At 36.5% G+C, this 21,847-nt stretch overlaps 1 protein-coding gene across 1 annotated transcript in view; it reads right to left on the bottom strand.

Moving 5' to 3' along the window:
* Nucleotides 1-307: 307 nt before the first annotated feature.
* LOC145772581 (chondroitin sulfate N-acetylgalactosaminyltransferase 2-like) overlaps nt 308-21,847 on the bottom strand; it is a 31,478-nt gene continuing 9,938 nt past the window's right edge. Inside the window, exons 4-11 of the mRNA XM_082584443.1 lie at nt 20,457-20,533; nt 16,130-16,311; nt 13,312-13,507; nt 11,378-11,562; nt 3,818-3,952; nt 3,092-3,265; nt 2,229-2,381; nt 308-1,418 (exon numbers count right to left, since the gene is read on the bottom strand). Coding sequence (XP_082440569.1) covers nt 1,306-1,418; nt 2,229-2,381; nt 3,092-3,265; nt 3,818-3,952; nt 11,378-11,562; nt 13,312-13,507; nt 16,130-16,311; nt 20,457-20,533 — 1,215 coding nt within the window. The 3' untranslated portion in view covers nt 308-1,305. The remainder of the gene's footprint in view (nt 1,419-2,228; nt 2,382-3,091; nt 3,266-3,817; nt 3,953-11,377; nt 11,563-13,311; nt 13,508-16,129; nt 16,312-20,456; nt 20,534-21,847) is intronic.

Here is a 21,847-nt window from a genome sequence, read left to right as displayed (position 1 = left end):
GTTTTCGTTTTCTTTCTAGCATTTTCTGAAGTTCAGATATGACTTTAGTGGTCAGACTTCAGTTATTACTATTTTGTACGTCATTTTGAAAAAAATAGCAGTTTGCCAGAAAACCGGTAGCATAGGAGTTTGCTGGAATGGTTGAGTTTTTTATAGGTTATTACTGAGTTTAATTTCATTACAGTTTAACAAAACTTTCTATTTCTGCAGAAAAACAAAATAATAACTCCTATCCAAGTAGACCCCAATAAGAATAAATGTCTATCAAACTTATGAAAAGGTTCTGGAATATGACTCTGATGAGGAATAAGTTAGGCTACAATCACTTTATTTGACTAACATTTCATGTTTTAATACACAAAATGATTAAAATTAAATTACAAACTTTCGTTATCTTCAAATGGTTAATTTCAACGCGTATGTGCATATTTCTCCATCTCTATATTGTATCATTGATTGTTTGTTTCTTTGAAATAATCGTCTCTACATCTGTTATGGTGGAGCTTGAGGACTTCAAAAGAAGGATAGCCTAGCACAATAAATAAATTTCAACTGCGGTAGCGTATTTGTGATCTCTAGGTCTCTGCAGCAGATGGGGTATTTTGTGTGGTAGACACTTTAACATACAGTAGAGCAAATTTCCCTATGAACCAGCTGAATGTAGTCATTGCAAGCCTTCTAGCACTCCGCCAAAGAGCTGATTCTTGCTTTAAACGTTGTTTGGTAATTACAGAAGATAAACGAGCAATGGCGGGGGTGGAAATCGAACCCACGCCGTCAAAATGACTATGCCATAGCCCTAACCCTCTACTAGACCATGCTGGCGACGGCAAAACGTTTATTTTACTTACTTTCTAACGTGCATGAGTAGCATTACTGCAATCAGCTGATTTAAACCTTGCCTTCTAATTAGTTAATAACCTCAACTGCTGCAGTGATCAGCAGCTGCAGCAGATTACAAATACGCAACCGGGGTGCCATTTACAATACTCTTGGTTGCCGCGAGCTATGAATACCATTTTTTAAAGTCTTTGGTATGAAAAGGTTAAGGTTTGTTCCAACAACCTGGGGTGCAAGATCGTTGGTCTGCCACGTGATGCCAGAAAACAATTTTCTCTTCTTAGGGGTAAGGTTAGGAAACCTAAAAAAGTTGGGAACCACTGGCCTAGGGCCTCTTTTCATCTAAATCCGGCCCTGAACAAACTTTGTAAAAGCAACTGGCTTAGGCTAAATTCTGAGAGTCAAATACAATGTAATAAACACAGGTTGGAAAGCTTTGAAGTTGAATCCACTGTTAAGTTGTTGTTATTTCTTCCGAAGAGATGTAAACTTTTCCTTCAGCTGGAAATACTTCAATCCAAGATCGAGAGAAGAACCTTCCGTCAAAGCTCGAGTACCCAAACAACTCAAATATTGATCTGAAAATTACAAGGATCAAATGAAATGCGCATTACGCCATTCAAGAAGTGATTTACTGAAGACTGCCGATCTACCACAACTACCAATGGCAAACGACTATGCTAAAATAAAGATGTTGAAAATGCCATGTTGTAGCCTACCGGTGGACGTTTGTCACTAGCTTAAGGTATATGGTATACTTCCCGTGTCAATCGCAGAGTATGTTTTAATTTAACCATTTTCTTATTACAATAGTAACGCTTGCATTTATATAGCGCTCTATGTATCCATCACAGAATGCGTTATCCTCAGCGCTTTACGAAGCAGGAGCGTATTTTTCAAATCATGTAGTTGTGGGCAGCAGCAGAACCTGGAGTGAGGGAGAACTTGGGACCGACCCTCTCCAAAACCCGGAAAAAAACATCTAATTATTTCTATTTATGAAGATTTTCCCGTTGGCTTCGTTCGCCTAATCCCATTTATTAAACTAACCAGTGGCAAAGGGCAATTGTACGTTTCAGCAGGAGTTTAAAGGTATAGAGATATGAGTTTCAAACTGGATTCTTCATGGATCCTCAAAGTTTCCATTGACTTTTTTCTTTTAATTTAATTTAATTTTTTTTTTTTTTTGAAACTCCGGTGCACCCCTCAACCAATTTCTTTCTAATGATCCGCTTTTGAGTGTGCGGAAAATAAATGATGTATTTTAAAATTTACATTGATTAACCATTGTGATCTATCCAAAATATGAGAAAAAAATGAATACCGTACTTTCTAGCTCGTTTTTTTTTGTGGGTAATTTGATTTAATTTTGTATGAAACATACGTACCAGCAGGTAACGATTTGTCGCAAACTTTTTCGTGCCAGTGATGGAAAATCGAATCCACTGGCGTACGAATAACACTGATTTTGCTTCCAGCATATTTTCGAGCAAGTAACACATCTTCAGAACCCCATCCATTGATGCTGAGGTCAAATCCACCTAGTACAGAAGCAGTGATGCAGTTTATTAACAGTCAATCAATCAATGGCTTATTTGTCAGTAACAGAGTAGGTCTACCTATTTGAAATATGCAAGTAATACACGCAAATGCAAAAGTTACACACAAGTTCCCATACCGACAGGGAGACAACAAGACGACCATACGGTCTACTAATCAATTGCTACCCTATTCTATCCATATTTATTATATATTAATTATTTATTTTATTTTTGTACTAATTTATAGCCTATATTTTATTTGCAGTTTATTTTATTAGGTACTTGACCAACTGAGCTATCGGAGCATGCACACAATCACTAAAACGTCTTTTCCTGAAAGTTATTTTGAACTTCTGATTTAGCTGTTGGTTGGTTTGCTCAAAACTTAATATATAAAGTGATTGCAAACACAGCAAAAGATGATCCTCACACTTGATACTGAGCATCGAGGGATAAAAAGTTTGAGGGATACAAAGCTTTTGACACTCACGAGAGTGGCCAGTTTCTTCACCTCGGGTGCCTTTCCTTCAACAACATTACAAACCACATTAACTATAGCCTACCCTTGATGAAGGTGAGCGGTGCACTGCACTTTCAATTACGAGCTTAAACTAGGAGACAAATCAGGTTTGCATAACTGAAATAAACAATCTACTGTGTACAGTAACAAAAAAGGATCTAACATACGAAACATAAACGGATGTTTCTACCTATCCGTTTATAATCCGAACGGTATTGGCAAGACATTCCATAGCCAAAATTTCTCCAAAATCCACTTTTGCCGGAATGCTGCTGTTGTTTTCGAAGTGGCGGTATCTGTTCATTTCCATACACTACCTTAGGATTGTAAAGGCTGAATATGATTGGGAAAAAAACGGATTTTCCTGAAAAAATTGTCACAGCTGTTAGCCTACACACAATAATTTAAAACACGCTCAAGAATTTTATAATTTGTTGACATGACATGCAACAGTTCATCAGCAATCATAACTGTACTCAGACCACCAGACCCTCCTAGTCTGCAAACTAAGAAGTTTTGGAATATCAATACATATGCTGTTGTGTCAGCTGCCTGGCAGATATTGATTATTACTTTCGATAAAAAAAAGCTTTTTAATTTCCCAGTAATGCCATGTCTTTCTTATGGGTTAATTGATATGCAATTGGTGTTATGATATCGTTTAAATTAAATCATGTTCTATGTAAGAGAGAAAGAAGGGGAGAGATTGTTTATTTACCTTTCAACATTGCACGTCATGTGTAAACATACGGGCAAGAAGCACAAACGAACTTTGCCGTTTTCTAGTCAAAGTGCTTCTTGTAAAAAAACACAACGTTAAAAAGAAAATAAATAAAATACAGATAAACACTTACTAAAGCAACGTGTGATACAAACACTGAGATATGAAGTACTTACTAATAACTCTGTAGCCCACCTGCTGTCGTATGAGAACGACATTGGTTCAGAAATCCGGAAGTGAATGCCATGTCGACGTCACAGAAAAATATGAGAGGGTCAAAGGGACTTTTTTTGTCGATATTATCAATTGACTTGACGCCGTGATCACGAGCTGTAGAAAACATTCAAAAATGACAAGACACACATGTAGGCTACATTATGGCTTTCATAAAGGTGTTTCATATTTTCACCATTTTCGATTTTCAAAACGCGTGTGGTCTGATGTGGTGCGGTGTTGGGTAAAAGCTCGACACCCTCATTTTTAGCTCATTATAGCGTTAAAAAAATGTGGAATATGGGAAAAGACCCTTGAAGTTCCAACTATCTCAAGTTTCACGTATTAATTATTAATGTATTATGAAAACTATTTCAACAAAACGACAAAACTTGTGTCACAATGCACAGAAGAGAAGTTCCCTATCACTTATCCCCTTTGTGAACTTGATGACCAGGATTTGGTTTCTGTAAATCAGAGGTGACGAACCTGCGGCCCGTCAAAGAATTTTGTGCGGCCCGCAAAACTTTTTTTTTTGACAATCGTTCATGCGTTAAAGACAAAAGAGATCTCAAAGCTGTTTTATGCCTTCACTGGTACACCTTTCCTTTGCTACAGGTCGTTACAGGTCGAGGCTGACAGATGAAAATCTTAGTGTGCAGTTGAGAGTTGCCACATCGTCTGTTCGACCAAATATTGAACGCTTAGTCAAGCAAAAAACTTTCCAAAAATCCCACAAAGCAAAAAAATTCAATGCTTTAATGTTATTTTTTAATATTTTATACTTTAATGCTGCATTAGATAGCTTCAGCTGTATGATTCGCATGGGCTTTTGTTTGTTGTTTAAAAAATAAATTTCATTAACTGATTTGTTGTTTCGGAGCATAATGGTCGAAACATTTCGTCAACTTGAGCTAAAAGGATAGAGCCGAAAAAGAAGAAATCATACTCATATGAAAGCAAACGCTTAAACTGGAAAGTTAAACTTAGAAAATTAAACTGTCTTCAGTGCAAGTACTGTTGCTCTATCCTTTTTGTGTGTGGGTTTTATTACTTTCATTTGCTGTTTGTTACTTTTCATGAATAATATCTTGAGTCGCTTTTACAACATTTCATTGTAGGTTACGATTAAAAAGTTGTGTGGCTCGATAACACATGTGTAATTGACAAAGTGGCCAGCGACCGCAAAAAAGTTCGTCACCCCTGCTGAAAATCAAGCAATTACGAAAGTACCCGCGAGAGAGAACTGTTTCACTGAGGCTTATTTTAAACAACATTGCATTTGTTTCGTGCTGGGCGAAGTAGGGCCCAGAATACAAAAGTATTTTCAATCATAATTTTGTGGCCTTGTTCAAACTAACTAGCCTACTGGTTAGAATTAACCGTACCTGATGCAAGAAACTTTATAGAATGTTGATTGCTGTCATCTCTATTTAATGAAAGACACAATCAAGGATTTATTGGGTTTGATGCGGGCTAATACAACGTTCACCTGGCAAGACCAATAGCAACTGAATTGACAGAACGAAAGGTAACACAGATTGCGCAACAACGACAACTTGAAGGTCACGTGATAATACACACACCAGTTCGTGTGTTGCAGATGCAAAGGGGTAACATATTATCCAATATATCAACATCCCCTCTTGTTTACATGAGTGTTTGTACAGTGCAAAATAACAGTTACAAAACATAAATAATATAACACCACTCACAAAATCTTCACCAAAAATAAAATCACATAGTTTTACTGGAAGTCTACGATTTCTTTGTGGTCTTGCATCAGGAGTAGACCCATCAGCATTGGGTAATACATTGTTATAAAGAGGTACATAATTATTGTTGTTGGCTCTTGAATTGAAATACGGTACATTTGATTCATTATCCTCACTTTGGCTTTGGTTTTCACTGCGATCAATACGAATACGAACACGGTTTCGTTTGTATGTGACACCATTCGTAGATTTAACGATGTAGGCTAAGTGTGTGACGATAATTTTCTCACAATTGTACCACTGTGCCATTCTTTCTTTTCTGGGTTTTGATAGAATACTTTTTGGTTAACAAACAATGCAGGCAAACATTTGACAGTTTTGTCATAATATTTCTTAATGCTATTTTTCCGTTTTTGCCGTTTACAGTGTTCCACAGATTTGCAGTGCTTGGTAATCACAGGTAGAACAGAGCGAGTTTGTCGTCCAAATACAATTTCAGTTGGACTAACACCAACATCCTGACGAGGAGTGTTACGGATTTCAAGTAAAGCTAAATACTGATCGTCATGGTCTTTAGAAGTACGTTTGAACTTGTTTTTTAAAGTTTTTACTGCGGATTCCGCTTTACCATTTTCTCGTTGATGACCAGGACTGGAGACAGTGTGCGTAATATTCCAGTTAGCACAAAAGTTTTCAAACGCAGTAGACCTAAAAATAGCAGCAGAATCAGAATTCAAAACATTTTGGAATACCATACAGTGCAAAATGTTTTTTTAAACAGTGTAGGCCTACAACAGACATTGCAGTTGTGGATGTCAACAAATCGGCTTCTATAAAATTATAGTAATAGTCAACAGTGACTAAGTAAAATTTACCATTGAATTTACACAAATCAACACCACATTTTTCAAACGGAAAAGTTCCTTCGTTGTGTTGTTTTAACGGTTCTTTTGAGTTGCAATGTTATACAAGCTTAGTTTTTACTTGCTCTTTCAAAGCAATTGGCACTTTTCTACAGGGCAAAATTTTCGACAAAACATGAGAATCAATCTGCAAAGAAACAGTGCTAAAATCACCTAGTTCAGCATCACAGTTAACATTAGCAATGAAAACGTCATGATTAACAGAAATAAGATTCATTTCTTGGATAATTCTTAAGCCTAGCAGACAATTGTACTTATTCTCAACTACGATAAATTTAACAGCATAAACATTGTAAGTTTTCAGGTTACAAACGTTAGTAGTTTCTCCAACGGGCTTCATTAATGTTTTATTCCACATAGTCAATTCTTTCGTGCATTTAGATATTTGGTCTTCATTTACAAATAATTTCTTTGAGATCGTGTTAACATCAGCTCCTGTGTCTAGTTGAAATCGAATATTGAAAGAGTTTACTTTCAGCAGTGCTGTTAGCCTCGAGGTAATAGTTTCATTTTTCACTCCATGAAAGTATACGCTGTCGGCACTACGTTCGTTGTACGGCGATTGCTTCACTGCGTCATCATAGACTTGGTGAATTTTCTTTTTACAAACAACTTCAAAGCGATTTCTTCCTTTGCAGTGAGTACAAGTTTTTCCATAGGCGGGACAAAAGAATTTGCCTTTTCGATGTTTTCGACCAAAAATTTACATTCAGCAATAACGTGACTATTTGCGCTTTTGTTGTATTCGTATTCCTTACTTTTGCGATCAAGCTTGTGCACATTAGTTTCAAAATAGTCGCCTTCTTCTACAATTCGGTGATTTAATTCAAAATTGCAGCAAATTTTGATTGTTGTGTCCAAATTGAGATTTTCTTCTCTATTTAAGATGCTTTGTAATTTCGTACATACCGATATCTCAATTTTATCTCGAATCATCCGTTCAGTGTAGTTGGCAAAATTGCATAGATCTGCTTTTTTTCGTAATTCAGTCAGGAAAAAGTTAAAAGGTTCACTTACTTTGGTTTCCCAGAATCTTCGAGTGTGAACAAGTTCGTTTTCTAGCGTACAGAAATTTTGCAGTTTTTCTAGCAGGACTTCTAGATTCTTTTTGTCTTCTTCACTTAAGTATGTAAATTGCTTTGCAACTTTGATTACCTCAGGACCAGCACAGTTGAGTATTGTTGCTGTTTGAAACTCCTGACTTTTCTTGGACGCTCCACTGGCTATCATGTAGATTTCTACTTCGGTCTTCCAATCTGGGAAGATTTGCGCCACATTTGCATTGTGTATATCCAACAATGATGGTTTTCTCGCGTCTATGCTCATTGCAGTTGCTTGTCTTCTGAACTTACTCAATTTAGCATTTCATAATAATCCTCACTGCCACCATGTTGATTGCTGTCGTCTCTATTTAATGAAAGACACAATCAGGGACTTATTGAGTTTGATGCGGGCTAATACAACGTTCACCTGGCAAGACAAATAGCAACTGAACTGACAGAACGAAACGTAACACAGATTGCGCAACAACGACAACTTGAAGGTCACGTGATAATGCACACACCAGTTCGTGTGTTGCAGATGCAAAGGGGTAACATATCCAATTATCAACATAGAAGGACTGTATCATTTACTCGGCTGCATAGCCGAGTGGTGCGAGCCATGATTCAAAGTTCGTAAGGCCGCTGGTTCGATACCGCTCAAGAGCATGCGGCTGTGTCTTTAGCAAGACCCTTAAAGGCATACCGTCGATTGCGGAGTGGCACCTCTTCGATTATAGCCTTTAATTCTCTCATGTATGAACAGTACACTGCTCTAAAGAGAAATGCCTACGGCCCTTTTTAAGGTTATGGCCTGTTGAACTGAACAGGCATTTTTGACAAAGTTTACTGTAGCTACTTGAGATCGGCAAAGTTGCATCGGCAACTGTGCAGCATTGTAAGAGTTCAAGTCGATTTGAAAAAAGTGGGTAAAGTTTTCAGTGCGCTTTGGGACGCGTCCTTACATCGTGCTGTTAATGCTTAGTGGAGTAGCTTTCCAGCATATCACAAACATTTTACAATCCTCGCAGAAAAGAAAAACCGTATGGCAACAGATCGGGCCACGTTCAGCCATGATCACCTCTCTGTATTAAAATGACCACCAAAAAAATCATAGAAGAGCTGGTGCTTTAAACCAGTGCTTCTTAAACTTTTTTAGTTTTGTTCACCCCTAGCATCTATCTCCAGATTTCATTCACCCTTATCTCATGATATGATAAAACTATCTTGTCTATATATAACAGCACAAAATGACTTAGGTTGTTTCGATTTTTGTTAAGATCAACTCAAGCTAAGTTTTACCATTGCAATCTACAATTTCTCGAGTCCAGAGATATAAAGCTACAAAACACAGTCACCAAATTTTGTACTTATACACTCAGTGCAAACCAACTTCACTATTACAATAAGCAAAAAAACAACAGTTCAGTACCGGTAGTCGATTTACTGTAGAAAATTGTTTACTAGTGACTAGGATGCTCCTGAACTTTCGCAACTAGTTTTTCAAATCGCGGATGAATCAGTCCTTCTAATGCCACTCTCATCGATGAGTTCACACATTTTAGTGTATTTCTCTTTTTAGTTAGTTTTTTGAAATTTATAAAAAAATCAAACAATAAAAAATATTGAAATTTATAAAAAACAATTAGTTTTGATTAAAAAATGAAAAACTTAGAATTGATTTTGTTTTTGGAAATTCTCACCTGTTCCCTGAACAGGTGGAATATCCGCCCTGCTCGCAAGCTATCATCCATTTCTGACGGTTCACCCTTATTCACCCCTTTTGGTTGGTTCACCCCTGTAAAAATTTTATTCACCCTGGGGTGAACCATTCACCTGTTTAAGAAACACTGTAAACGATTGTCTTCGGCAGTTAGCGCTTTTCGTCAGAAACTCTTCAAACCGGGAATATAGCCTAAACTTTGTAGTAGCAAATCGCTATATAAAACGAACTATTAGTTCCCTATCTTAAATAAAACAAAAAGCTGTTTAAGAAGGAAAGTATTCGTTTATGAAGTTGTTAGCGTGAGTTCTGGACGTAACGAAAACCTAAAGCGTAAGCTACTAACTGTTGGACTAGTTTTTAAAGTTCGACGTAGAGATTACGTTTCTTTTGAACGCAATTGGGTTTATTGAAACTCTAATTAACAACGCTCGAAGCACAATGTTGAACACTAACAATGAAAATCATGTAAAAAACTTGAAAATTTGTGGGCTAGAGTAAAGGCCTGTTACAATCGAAGTTACATGACAAGAAAGGGACAAAGATAGCGAAAAATAGAGAGATTTCGTGTCGTTGCTCTTATTTGTGATTTGCCACTGTACCTCGACACTCGACAATCCTTTCCATGCACTGTAGACTCGATAGTGTTGCTCAAGAACGTAGTATAAAACATGATTGAAAAAGTTTTGCTGAACCAGAAATTGGATTTTTTCAAACGAACTTGGTTGTAACACCATTACAATTACGGCTGAACATATCACTTTGTTTGTTGCAGGATTGCAATGGTGTTACAACAAAGGATTGCTGTTCATCATCATAACTGGACCACATTCTCATTTATGGAGTAGCACTACGGCAACTCAGAAGTGGTCACGGACTCATCGATCGGCTGGGAACACTAGATTAAGCATTCTAAGCTGACCTCATAACCACAGACTCCCCAAGATTACCTTATTCGGAAAGCTTTCCACAGGCCACCGCAATGTTGGTGCTCCCAGGAAGCGCTTTAAAGACACCCTAAAAAATCACTGAAATTATACAACTTAGACACTCAACATTGCATTAACCTTGCAGAAGAGAGATGTGTGGAGGCTCACTGTGCATGAGACCGTCTCCAAGTATGAAGAAACGCGTATCACCAACTAAGAGGAAAGGCGTCGCAATAAACAAAACCGTCGGAATTTTCCATTATCACTTGTGGCAGGCCTTACATGTTATCGTTGCGGTCGCGCCTGCCAGTCACGCATTGGACTTTTTAGCCATAAGAGGGCGCTTACAAATGACGTGGTTTTTAAGCTGCTACCCTCGTTTCGAAGTATCGCCATTTTATATTATTATTAATATCAGCCATGTCTGAATACACATTTTTAGGATTGCTTCTACTGTAATCAATACTGTTTTTTAAATGGATTCGACAAGCATTATGACGTCAGAAGTTTTAGAATAATACGACTTCGCACTAGAAAACTACCACAACATGTGTGAAAATTCAGTAAAAATTATCTTTAAAATTTACTCAAAACACTAAGTTTTTTAAATAGGCTAACTCTTTTTTCTCTGCTGCCGATACGCCTGTTGACTCTTAAAAGTGGTCATGAGAAACCGTCTCTTCTGCGCATTTTGACACCGATTTTGTCATTCTACGATAAGTTGTTTTGCAATACATGAAAATAGGGCTATTTGGAATTTACAGGGACATGCCCCATATCTTTGTGACGTCATAAGGAGCTAAAATTTTAGTTGTCGAGTTTTACACGAAAACTCCACCAGCTCAGAACCCAAGTATTTTGAAAATCTTACAATATACAGTAGCCTACATAGCTTAGTATACATACAATAATAGCCTTGGTGTTGTATGAGAAACACATGCCGTAAGGGCTACCTTATTATTTGCCAAACCAAAATTATATCAAATTTAACCAAAACGGGCTTTGCAAAATTGTTGCCATTCATGAAAATATAGAAGACATGGCTATCTGGTATTGATACTTAATTGTAGCGGTTGAAGAAAGTTGAAAAGGGTGGTTCAAATTACACTTAGTATCAAATTACACAGGTTGGCGTAAACACATAGCAGTGTTTCACAAAATTACCGGGTTTAAAAAGATATAACGTGTCGAAAAAAAGTAATTCACAATTACCTCTGCCTCTTGCAAACGGTTCGTTTAAAATTTTAACCAATTTATAATTTCCAAAATTGTTAGAACTGCGAAGCAATTCAAGAGTCTTTTCAACTGCAGTTACTCCGCGAGAACCATAGTATACCACAGTCAGATGAACATTCTTGTCGGGAACAGCAACTTTCTTAAAATTTTCAATGAAAGTTCTAAAAAAAAGGTTAACAAATCATAAAAACCTTCCAAGGTTTGTAACTGCTTGATTCCTTACTCAATCGGATACATTTACATACTGCGGTGCTATTTGCTTCAACAGCCAAACTTCTTATATCAACTTATGTGGCGTTACAATGTTTGCCATAAATCGGTAAATGTGGGTTTGATATCCTGTTAACTTCAAACAATTCAAACTGGTACTGAATCTTATTTTTCCTTGAAACATAAGAAAAAACAGATTTTGGTTGATCACGTACTCGACTATGCCGCAATGCGGTTGCTTTGACAATGTCTGGTTTAGTTGTAGCATAATGTTACTGTACATTACTTATTTTCAAATTATCTTTTATTGACTAGCCTACTAGTGTAAGAAAAAATTTAGAGGAAAGTTTTAGAGCAACCCATATTTGTAATAAATACAGCACCAGTAGCGTAGCATTTTAGGGGTACTAGGGAAAGTCCCACCGAATCATTTTGAGGTTGCAGTAACATATTTATTAAAAAATGTTTTGATGAAGTTGGGTTCAACATTTTCTGGTTGATATAAACGTGTAAAGTATCAGTTCAGGGGTGAGGAGATAATAGATCAATGGTCACTTGACTGGCGCAAATTATACATCAGAAAGGTTTCTGTGTTCAACACTCGAATGCAACAATTAAAGGTAGGCTGCTACCAAGGCTGTGGAATCGGGCGAATACTATACAACTCTGGCAAATACTTTCCTGTTTTAAAGTTGTTAAATGTTTTAGGGTTGCCAAATTTTTTCTAACTTTTTGATCACTTAACTCTTAAGTTAAAAAACTTTAGGAAACGTGTCACTTTGAATTTACTTTGTAGGCTATATTGTAAATTGTAAGTGTTGGTTGTAGGCCTATTTTTACAAATTACAACCGACAAAATATAAGTTTTATATTTTCGCTTTTCTAGGATTGGTGGCTGTGCATTTTTTAAGATAGTGTTTTCCAAACAGTGTTTTGTCGATATGTATTATTGTTGTAAAAGGTAAAAGAAAAGGTTATTAATGTTGCAAAAGGAATACTTTAAACGAATGATTGGAATGCAAGTTTATTTCAACCTGATTCTTGTAAATTGAGAAGGCCTACGGCACAATTAACAATGAGTTTAAAAATGTTTATTTTTGCATTAATGTGGTGCAGATGCGTTCGTGCATGCTTTAATTTGACCAATCATGATGTTAGCCTGTAGACTAATTTTTCTAAATGGTTGGTGAAATAAGCATTGTAACGTGAAGTATAGACTACAAATTTTGATTTGACAAAAGTAGGCCGCTTGTGTTTCTAAATTCCCGGCCGGTTCTGTTTGCTAATCCGTCCCTGATTACATAAATTTGCAAATATCTAGAAAGGTGATAATGGACAGATTTTTTCAAAATGTGTTTATTGGAAAACGGAAACAAATTTGAATTTCTCAAATTAAAAGTTATGCCTACGGCTAAATTTTCATGTCAGGTTGAAGATTTGTTCTTCTGGAGTGCCTCAACCCAACCTGGAGTGCCCCCTCCCCCTAATTAATCCTAATTCTGGAGTGCTCCCCTCCCCTCCCCAATTAAATGAGTCACGATACGCTACTAATAGCGTTGCATATATAAAAAAATTCCTGTAATTGATATCGAAGGTGTTATGTGCATAAAGCTGTATAGATTCAATTGAACATACATATCTAAACAATATCTAAACATGTAAGTCATAAAAAGTCATGTAAGTCATAAAAAATAAATTACTTGAATCTGCTCAACCGCCCATACAGAGGGACAACAACATATATCATCTCGGTTGCATCAGAAAAGGAACTTTTTATTGAATAAACTGGAGCAAATGGTCGAAATAAGGTTGATCTAAACAGCTTCGGTTTGTTCACGTGCGACTTGTATACAAGTTCATAATGAATTCCAACTCCCATTTCAATCCGTAGCAAACCTGCAACGAATCAATAGCAGTTTCAATTTTATTTCTGCAATATACTGTAAAGTTCACTGTTGGATAAAAGAAAAATCGGAAAAATGCGAAATTTAAAATAAATAGCATTCATAAAAACGATCCAGCTGGTATGTTAAAGAACACAATAATTTTGTATTTATAAATCTGCTTCCAGATTTTTTTCAAGCTTAGGTAAAGCGTGTTGTGCTTATTTGGGGTATCACGTTATAGGCTTTTTATGTTGAGCAGTTGATGTAGCTAGGCTATGATCATTGATCAATGCATGAAATTTTGCATAAAACAATCAATGAAGATCTAATCTTTCTTACTTACTTCACAGTGTAGATTCAAACGATCTGTTATAGCCTGATGTGTTATAGCCATCAGGCTATAACAGATCGTTTGAATCTACACTGTGAAGTAAGCAACGATCATGCTGCTAAAAGCGAAACTCATTCAACTACATAATCTTTCTTAGTGTTCACAAAAGGTCACTCCCAAAATCAAAGTTTTGGATTGCCATGTTTTCTATGTGCACTATGACACGGTTGATAGTTAATCACACTGCAGCAATTTCAATTTCTGATCAAAAGAATTGACCTTAATGTCTCTAATCGTGTCTTTTATCTTCTATAAGCTATGTCTCATATCATGATCCTATGTTCTAGCCATGGCGACCTTCATACACAGGCATTGACAACGTGCAGCTTAGATTTTAACTGAAGGCCGACCTGTTAGTTGCCAAAATCGCTAATATAAGTTAATAGTTTGAGTATTAGTTAATAAATATAGTCATTCTGTATTGTGATTTTGAGCTACTTTAGAGCTATTGTTATAATTCGGTAATCGAAAAACATTTGCTTAACGTAAACTTAGAAGTCTTGTAGTGAAACAATCCATGCCCAACATCGCTGGTTAGGTGTATAAAATGTGGTTGAGCGAGGAAAGCGAACAAGAAAATTTTGCAAAAATGGAGAAAAAAATATGTCTTAAATGTTACTTGTACAATTAAAAGTCCAAAAACGCTGCACGAACTAAATATGCATGGGCTCCTAGACCTAGACAGATGTAGGTTCCCAGTCTGGAGATTGGGAAGCAGTAAATACCAGTGGCGTAGCCAGGAAAAAATTTTGGGGGGGGCCAAATATTTGATGAATTGAAGAGAATGACAAAGTGTTTAATTTGAGCCATCGCCACCTGATGTGCAGTGGTGTATCCTGGTGGGTTGAGCAAGGAAAGCAATAAAGCTGGTGGGGGTTAGAGCGTGCCAAAGGCACGCGTATTCTAGGGGGTCCGGGGGCATGCTCCCCCGGAAAATTTTTGCAAAATTACACTCAAATAATGGATTAATAGCGCTTTCTGAAAACACTTTTAAGGTAATATTTGTATGAAATTTATTAGCAGATAAACAGCTATTAACTTATTAAAGGTAGAAACTTACACACGAACGGGCAAAAACTTGTTAACTTACACACGAACGGGCAAAAACTGCGGCTAAAATTAGAGAACACCAAAAACTCAGCTACACAAAAACTCAATAACTACAAAAAACCCAACAGAGTAAGCCATTCTGAAATTGCTTTTACAAATTAGTTAAAAGAAACGTAAATCGCGTAAATTTTGCGCGATTTACGATTTGCAAAATTTATTGGTGTCTTTCTGTGTGTCTAAAACAAGTCCTTGGGGGTGTTAATAGCCAGATGTCTTGGAAAACGTTATAAATTTCTACAAATTTTATTATATTTTCAACAAAGGAATCAACTTTGGAATCTAAACTTGGAAAATTTGGGGGGGGCCATGGCCCCTTTCACCCCCCCTGGCTACGTCTATGAATACAGCCTTGCATGTTTTAAGCTATTGGTTCCCAACCGCCGGTCCTTGTAATTTTTTTCCGGTTTACAAAAGATCTTACTTTCTGCCAACCTAATTTTAATATCGAATCATAGGCATTGAAAAATAGTTAGCTCACTGTAAAACTCATTTTACGCTTAGCCGATTCACTGTTGTTTTGGCTATCTCGCCTTTGTTGATAACTTGTTTTGTAGTTGTTTAATTGTTTAATCGCAAAATTGTTTAATAATAGGCCTTATGTAGTTTTCAGTAAAAAAATGCCAAACATGTCCGGCATTTAGCCAAAAGAAGCACTGGAATGCAAGTTATGCGTGATCGATAGGTTAACTTGATAGAGATAACAGTATAAGACTATGAAAGTTTAATAAAAATTACATCTGATCGTCTCTTGAAGGCAACATTTGAAGGAGTTCCCATAGCTATTTTCTGAGAAAATTTACTTGAACAATATAATGAACTATTATCTAACTCTAAGCAAGCAAGATATGCGAGAGCTATTGCCAATTGAATCGACGAAAACTGCTTATGCAAATCAGGTTTTTTTTCCGATATCCTACCTAAGTTTTGTTCACTACGTTATTTGACGGTTCTGGTTTATCAAGGGTTCTTTTCGATTTTGAATAACCTTGCCCTGTTTTACGGATAATTTTTTTTAGGAATACTGCTTTAACAGACCAAATACAATTTTTGTCGTCCTGAAACCAATGACCTGTTTTGCATGCAAACAGAAAAAAATGTCATGCAAAAGAAAATGAATGCAGGGTTTCCTACCGTGCAGGAAATCAGCCTCAGTGAATTGGTAACTGGGATAAACTTTCATTTTCGTTGACCCATTATTCAGGGATGCTATGCCATACGATATTACTGAAGCTAATTCTTTAGATAGATCTCTGTGCTTATACAGAGGTTCTTTTGGATGTTCCATACTCATATCACTTCGAAAAATGTTTTTCCTATGAAACCAATATAAAGTAACTTATCAATTTACAAGATAAATTCTTAAATTACAAATAAAACCTCTCTCCTTCTCTCTTTCCCTCTCTCTCTCCATCTCTCTGTAGAAAATAGGTGTAAATGAAACAATCTCAAATAGGGCTTCAAAAACTATAGGTCGTACCACCAAGTGGGGTTGCAAAGTGTAATTTTTGAGTTTTGAAACAAATTAAAAGTCTATCTCCAGCAACCATAGTCTTCCCATTTAAAAATCGTAAAAATTTACTTTCTGAAATGCGTTACTTAAATACGTAAACACTTTGAAAATGTGAAAAATGTGTTCTGTCTTTGTAAACCAGTTGTTGATGGTGTTTTTGCAGCTAATAATAGTCCACACTTACAGAGCGAGAGGGAGAGAGAGAGATGTTTTATTTACCTTGTTAGCATGAGACAAAAATGAGTGATTACACGAACGGAGCACATATAGCCTATATTGCGTAAAGAACTGGTGGGCACCGAATAACCTTGTGGTTTCTTAGCCCTAGAACTACTGGAAAATCGTTACGCCTAGAACGATCGCATCGATCAATTTACCAGTAGATAAGCAGATAGGAATAGCGTTATTTGTAGATGGTTCCCAAACAAATTATTTTATTGGCATGGACAATCAAGTCTATGCCAGAGCTTTTGTCAAATAAGTTTAATTAGTCGATATCTACAAGAAAAATTTTATCCAATATTTCCACAGATCAGTCAATTGACCGGTGTGGTAGTTTTAGGTATATTTACGACTTTTTTCCGAGGTTTTTGAGTATAAAGCAATTATCTTCATAGAGCACAAGGTTCATACCTAACTCTAAAACTAGCGAGAGAGATGATAGAGAGAGAGATGATTGTTTATTTGCCTTTCTAATACGAGTCGAGAAAAAGAAACACAATTACATACAAATCAAAACATAGCAATAGAAAGGTCTGGCAGCACCGAACAACCTTGCGGTTAACCAGTCAAGGTGCTGCCTGACATCAGACATCATACATTGCAGCGTTAGACATTACAAGTTATACATTAGCTAAATCAATAAACAGCATGATTGAACAGTAGCTTCGAAATCGAAATGAAACATATAAGGTTTTGTCGGAAAATGAATCAAGACCAGCTAGGAAAAACATAAGCGTAATAATGAATCATATCGGGTATAATAACACAAAGTACACAAATACGAGGTTACATGTCGATAAAATAATTTAACTAAACAAGTATGTTTAATAAAAATTTAACAAGGTAATTTTATAAAGTTTTTTAAACAAAGCAAGGTGTTTGCTTTTCATACATTCACCTAATTCACTCCACAATTTAGTACCCCGATGTGCCAAAAGATTGTGTGCCACGGATTTGTTTATTTGTGGAAGAAAATACTTCATTTTATTTAATTGTTGAGTGTTGTGCGAGTGAATATTATCAAGTTTTATAAAACGATCTTGCAATTCAGGTAGTAGATTATTATTGGAAACTTTATGCATAAATTTGGCAATTTCGAGTTTGTAAATATCTTCACGTTGTAAAATATTCAAAGATTTGTATAAGTTAGTGACGTGACTGAATTTTGTACTTCTAGTGATTGCGCGAATAATATTATTGTGTCTGACGTCTACTTCCTTGATTAGCGTTTTACTTGCAGTACCCCATATAGTAATACCGTATTGGAAACGACTATATACTAAACTATAATATAACATGAGCAATGTTTCTTCTAATACATAGTTACGAAGGCGATAAAAAATTCCAGAATATTGAGCCAACTGCAGCGACAAATGTTTAATGTGTGACGACCAGGTTAGATTTTCATCGACATAGATTCCCAGATACTTAACTGTTTTAACTCTTTCTATCACTGTTTGGTTTATACACAACCTGAAATTAGTTTCAACAGTACGCTTTGGCACTTTGTTTATTAAAATGTAGCTTGTTTTAGAGTAGTTTAAGGAAAGTTTATTTCTTCGTAGCCAAGCATCTATTTTATGTAGTTCAGAATTAGTTTCTGTTTGTAAAGAATCCAAGTCTTCACCACGTAAAGCTAGATATGTGTCGTCCGCAAAAAGCACGGTTGAAAATTTAGACATTAAAGGAAGATCGTTAATATACATTAGGAAGAGAATAGGTCCCAATGTTGAACCTTGAGGGACTCCACAAAGGACTTTTTGCATGCTTGAAGTAGAATTAGACAATTTGGTATATTGGTATCGATTGGTAAGGTAACTTTTCATTAGGTCAAGAACAGTGCCACGTATTCCGTAGCAGTGTTGAAGTTTATTTATCAATAAGTTATGGTCAACTGTATCAAATGCCTTTGACAAGTCAAGAAATATGCAACAGGTATAGAAATTTTGGTTCACATTGTTTAACAGATCGTCATACAGCGTGCTTATTGCCATTGCAGTGAATGAATTTTGACGAAATCCAAATTGTTGAGCACTCAAAAGGTGGAATTTTTCTAGATATGTGTAAATTCTAATGTGGAGAAGTTTTCAAAAATTTTACTAAAAGGAGATAGCAGTGATATTGGTCGATAGTTTGTGGAATTATGCGGATCACCTTTTTTATAAACCGGAATAACCTCAGCAATTTTTAAGGCATCAGGGAACACTCCAGTAGTGATGCACAAATTAAATAGTTTACTTAGGAAGAATGAGATTACAGGACTGGCATATTTTATAAATTTAGTTTCACAGTCAGATTTCCTTGTTGACTTTTTGTCTTTCAAATTAGAGATTAAGTTATGTATTTCGTCTAGACTGCGGGATCAAGAAAAAGAGAGTTTTTGACACTGGCTGGAGCCGAAGTTATATTATGCTGGTCTAGCTATAATATCAGCTCAATATGTGCTCATTTGCAGAAAATATCGCAAAAAACAAACGTAAATAACTCCGGTCAATTGACCGGTATGATAGTTTTTGGGTTAGTTTACTGTACGTCAATGCTCTTCAACAAGGGTTCCGCAAAACATGCAGTGGGGTTTCCTTAAGTTAAAAGGGTTCCGTAAGGGTTTCTCGTTTTTTGAGGAAATTGACTTCTTGTTTCACTTTATTGATGCGTCATGTTGAATTGTTAGAACACAATGCAGCATTTACACTTCAAGTCAGGCTTGCCAGATTCGCCCTTTTTAGAGGTAGTTTGCCCCCAAAAAAATTGTTTGGCCCCTTGGCGCTTTGTTTTCAATATTTGGCTCTTTTTGGAAGCAGTTGGCACATACTATCAAACTAGCTATTTAAATAAATGTCTTTCGGAAATTGAGACTGAAAAGTGTTATTACGATTTTTTAGACAATGTTTATGCCAATGCCAAAGATTCGAGTGGAAACACTGTAGAAGATGAAGATTTGGAATTGTTCTTGTAGATTGTGTTGTTGTAATGTTGTAACGTTATTGACGTTGTTAACGTTATTATGTTTTATTAGCAACGTTATTAACATTATTGAACAATTTGGCTCTTTTTTACCCAGTTTGGCCCTTTTTTCGACATTGTTTGGCTCTTTTTCTCAAAAGCTGTCTGACAACCCTGCTTCAAGTAGGCCGTTGGTTAAATAAAGTTTGAGTGCAGCCAGTAACCGAAAAATAATCATCAATAGTTATCAGAGCTAGATCAATCACAATGGAATTGTAATTAAATGTAATTCGTTACACATTTTCGTGAAATTGTAATTATAATTGTAATTAAGACTTTTTGTTGTTTTGTAATTGTAATTTTTAAAAACCAAAAACGATGGTCCAAATTACAATTACATTTGGTAAGATACACACATGCTATCAATACTTTTGTTGATCCGCTCGTTGGTGTTCAAAAGGGACTTCTACATTCAACCTAATCTTTATCTACTTGTCTATGAAAAAATCAAACTGTAAAAAGTCATTGATAAACATAAATATTGAAACGTTTATTTTTTTCATTAAAACATGTAGTTAATTACATGTACATGTAATCTACAAGTATGCGAAACTACCAAGAATGACCTATCTAGGCTTTGTCAGTTCAAGGATAAGCATTAAAAATCAATCAGTTTAGGTGTAACGTCATTATAATAATTAATAAATGTTAAGATAATTAGGAATTTCAAAAGCTAGCAGCTAGAGTGTAGCCATACACGGCTGTGTCGTAACAAACACTTACCTATTAAACATATAATAGGCCTTTAACTTTGTTTCATGTTTTACGGGCCTGCTTTTTAGTGTTTCAGCTTTCTTCATCTGAAACCAAACAAAATGTAAACAGTTATGATGAAATTTAGTAACATGCTGTGTACAGTTGAAAAGGAGCGATCTTCCTGGCGTCAGCACTACCTGACTACTCACAATAGAACAGCGAGCATTGTGTTTCGCTAACCATACCGGTGTGGCCTCCACACTAGCCATCAAGACTTTTCCAAAAACATGTGTTTCTCGGCAGTCGAGTGTAGCAGGAACTCAGCGATAGACACGATGTCTATCGCTGAGTTCCTACTACACTCGACTGCCGAGAAACACATGCTGTGTACAATGGCAATGGCAGTTTACTAAACGCAGAGCGTGCGAGCACCATATTGTCTCCCCTCGAAATCTACTAGTGGGCCTCTTTTTTTAGTGATGGCTCAAAAAAATAAGACAAAAAAGGGGTTAGGTTATGGCCGCAAAATCTTTCAATGTAAAGAAAAAATTTACGTTTATCATTTCAGCAAAATTAAGCAACTTTCAGATTTTTTTGAAATAATAAAATTAACGACATTGCAGAGGTGAATCTAAAAAGAAGTTGTGGAAGGACCAGAGTTTTAACAAAACAAAATTTATACGATAAATGGACAGTGCAATGGGATGGAAGACAGGTGGCTCCCCGTGCCCATTTTATGAGTAACATCTGCTTTCAAGCAGATGAGAAATTAAACTAGTCAACCAAGAGCCTCTACATGGAGGCTGCAGAGAGGAATGGAAAAGTTCTGCGGTTCGGCTTTGTTGCAAAAGAAGTGCCGGCCCTGAGGCGAGTGGAAATACTACCAGATTAAACGATGTCCGAAGATTTCACCCCAGAGGAGTACACCACCGCCCTTCGCCTAGTGAAACTACATAAGTCACTAGGCCCAGATAAGATCTGCCCTGAGCTTGCACTCCATGCTGGCCCTGCCCTCAAGTTCTGGCTATGTAGATTCCTTTCTTCCTGCTTGCACCACTTTACAATCCCAAAAATCTGGAGAAGAGCTTAAGTAGTTGCGATCCCTAAGCCGCACAAGCCACCAGAGGACCAACGGAGATATCGTCCGTTATCTCTCCTCAATTTTCCTTTCAAAATCTTCGAATGGCTGATCCATGCCCGTGTCAATCCAATTATTGACCCACTCCTCCCAAATGAACAAGCTGGGTTTTGACGAGGAAATTCACCGTAGATCAGGTCACACTCTTGACTGAAGACATCGAGGATTGGTTTGAGGCAAAAAGAAGGCCAGCGCTGCCTTTCTAAATCTTGCAGCTGTCTACGACCCCGTATTGTACCGCAGCTTTACTTGCAAGCTGCTTTGACTGCTTCCACATCGA

This window comes from Aplidium turbinatum, chromosome 6 (assembly GCF_918807975.1).
Source record: "Aplidium turbinatum chromosome 6, kaAplTurb1.1, whole genome shotgun sequence".
NCBI classification, from domain to species: Eukaryota; Metazoa; Chordata; class Ascidiacea; order Aplousobranchia; family Polyclinidae; genus Aplidium; species Aplidium turbinatum.
This window is presented reverse-complemented; position numbering and strand designations above follow the sequence as displayed.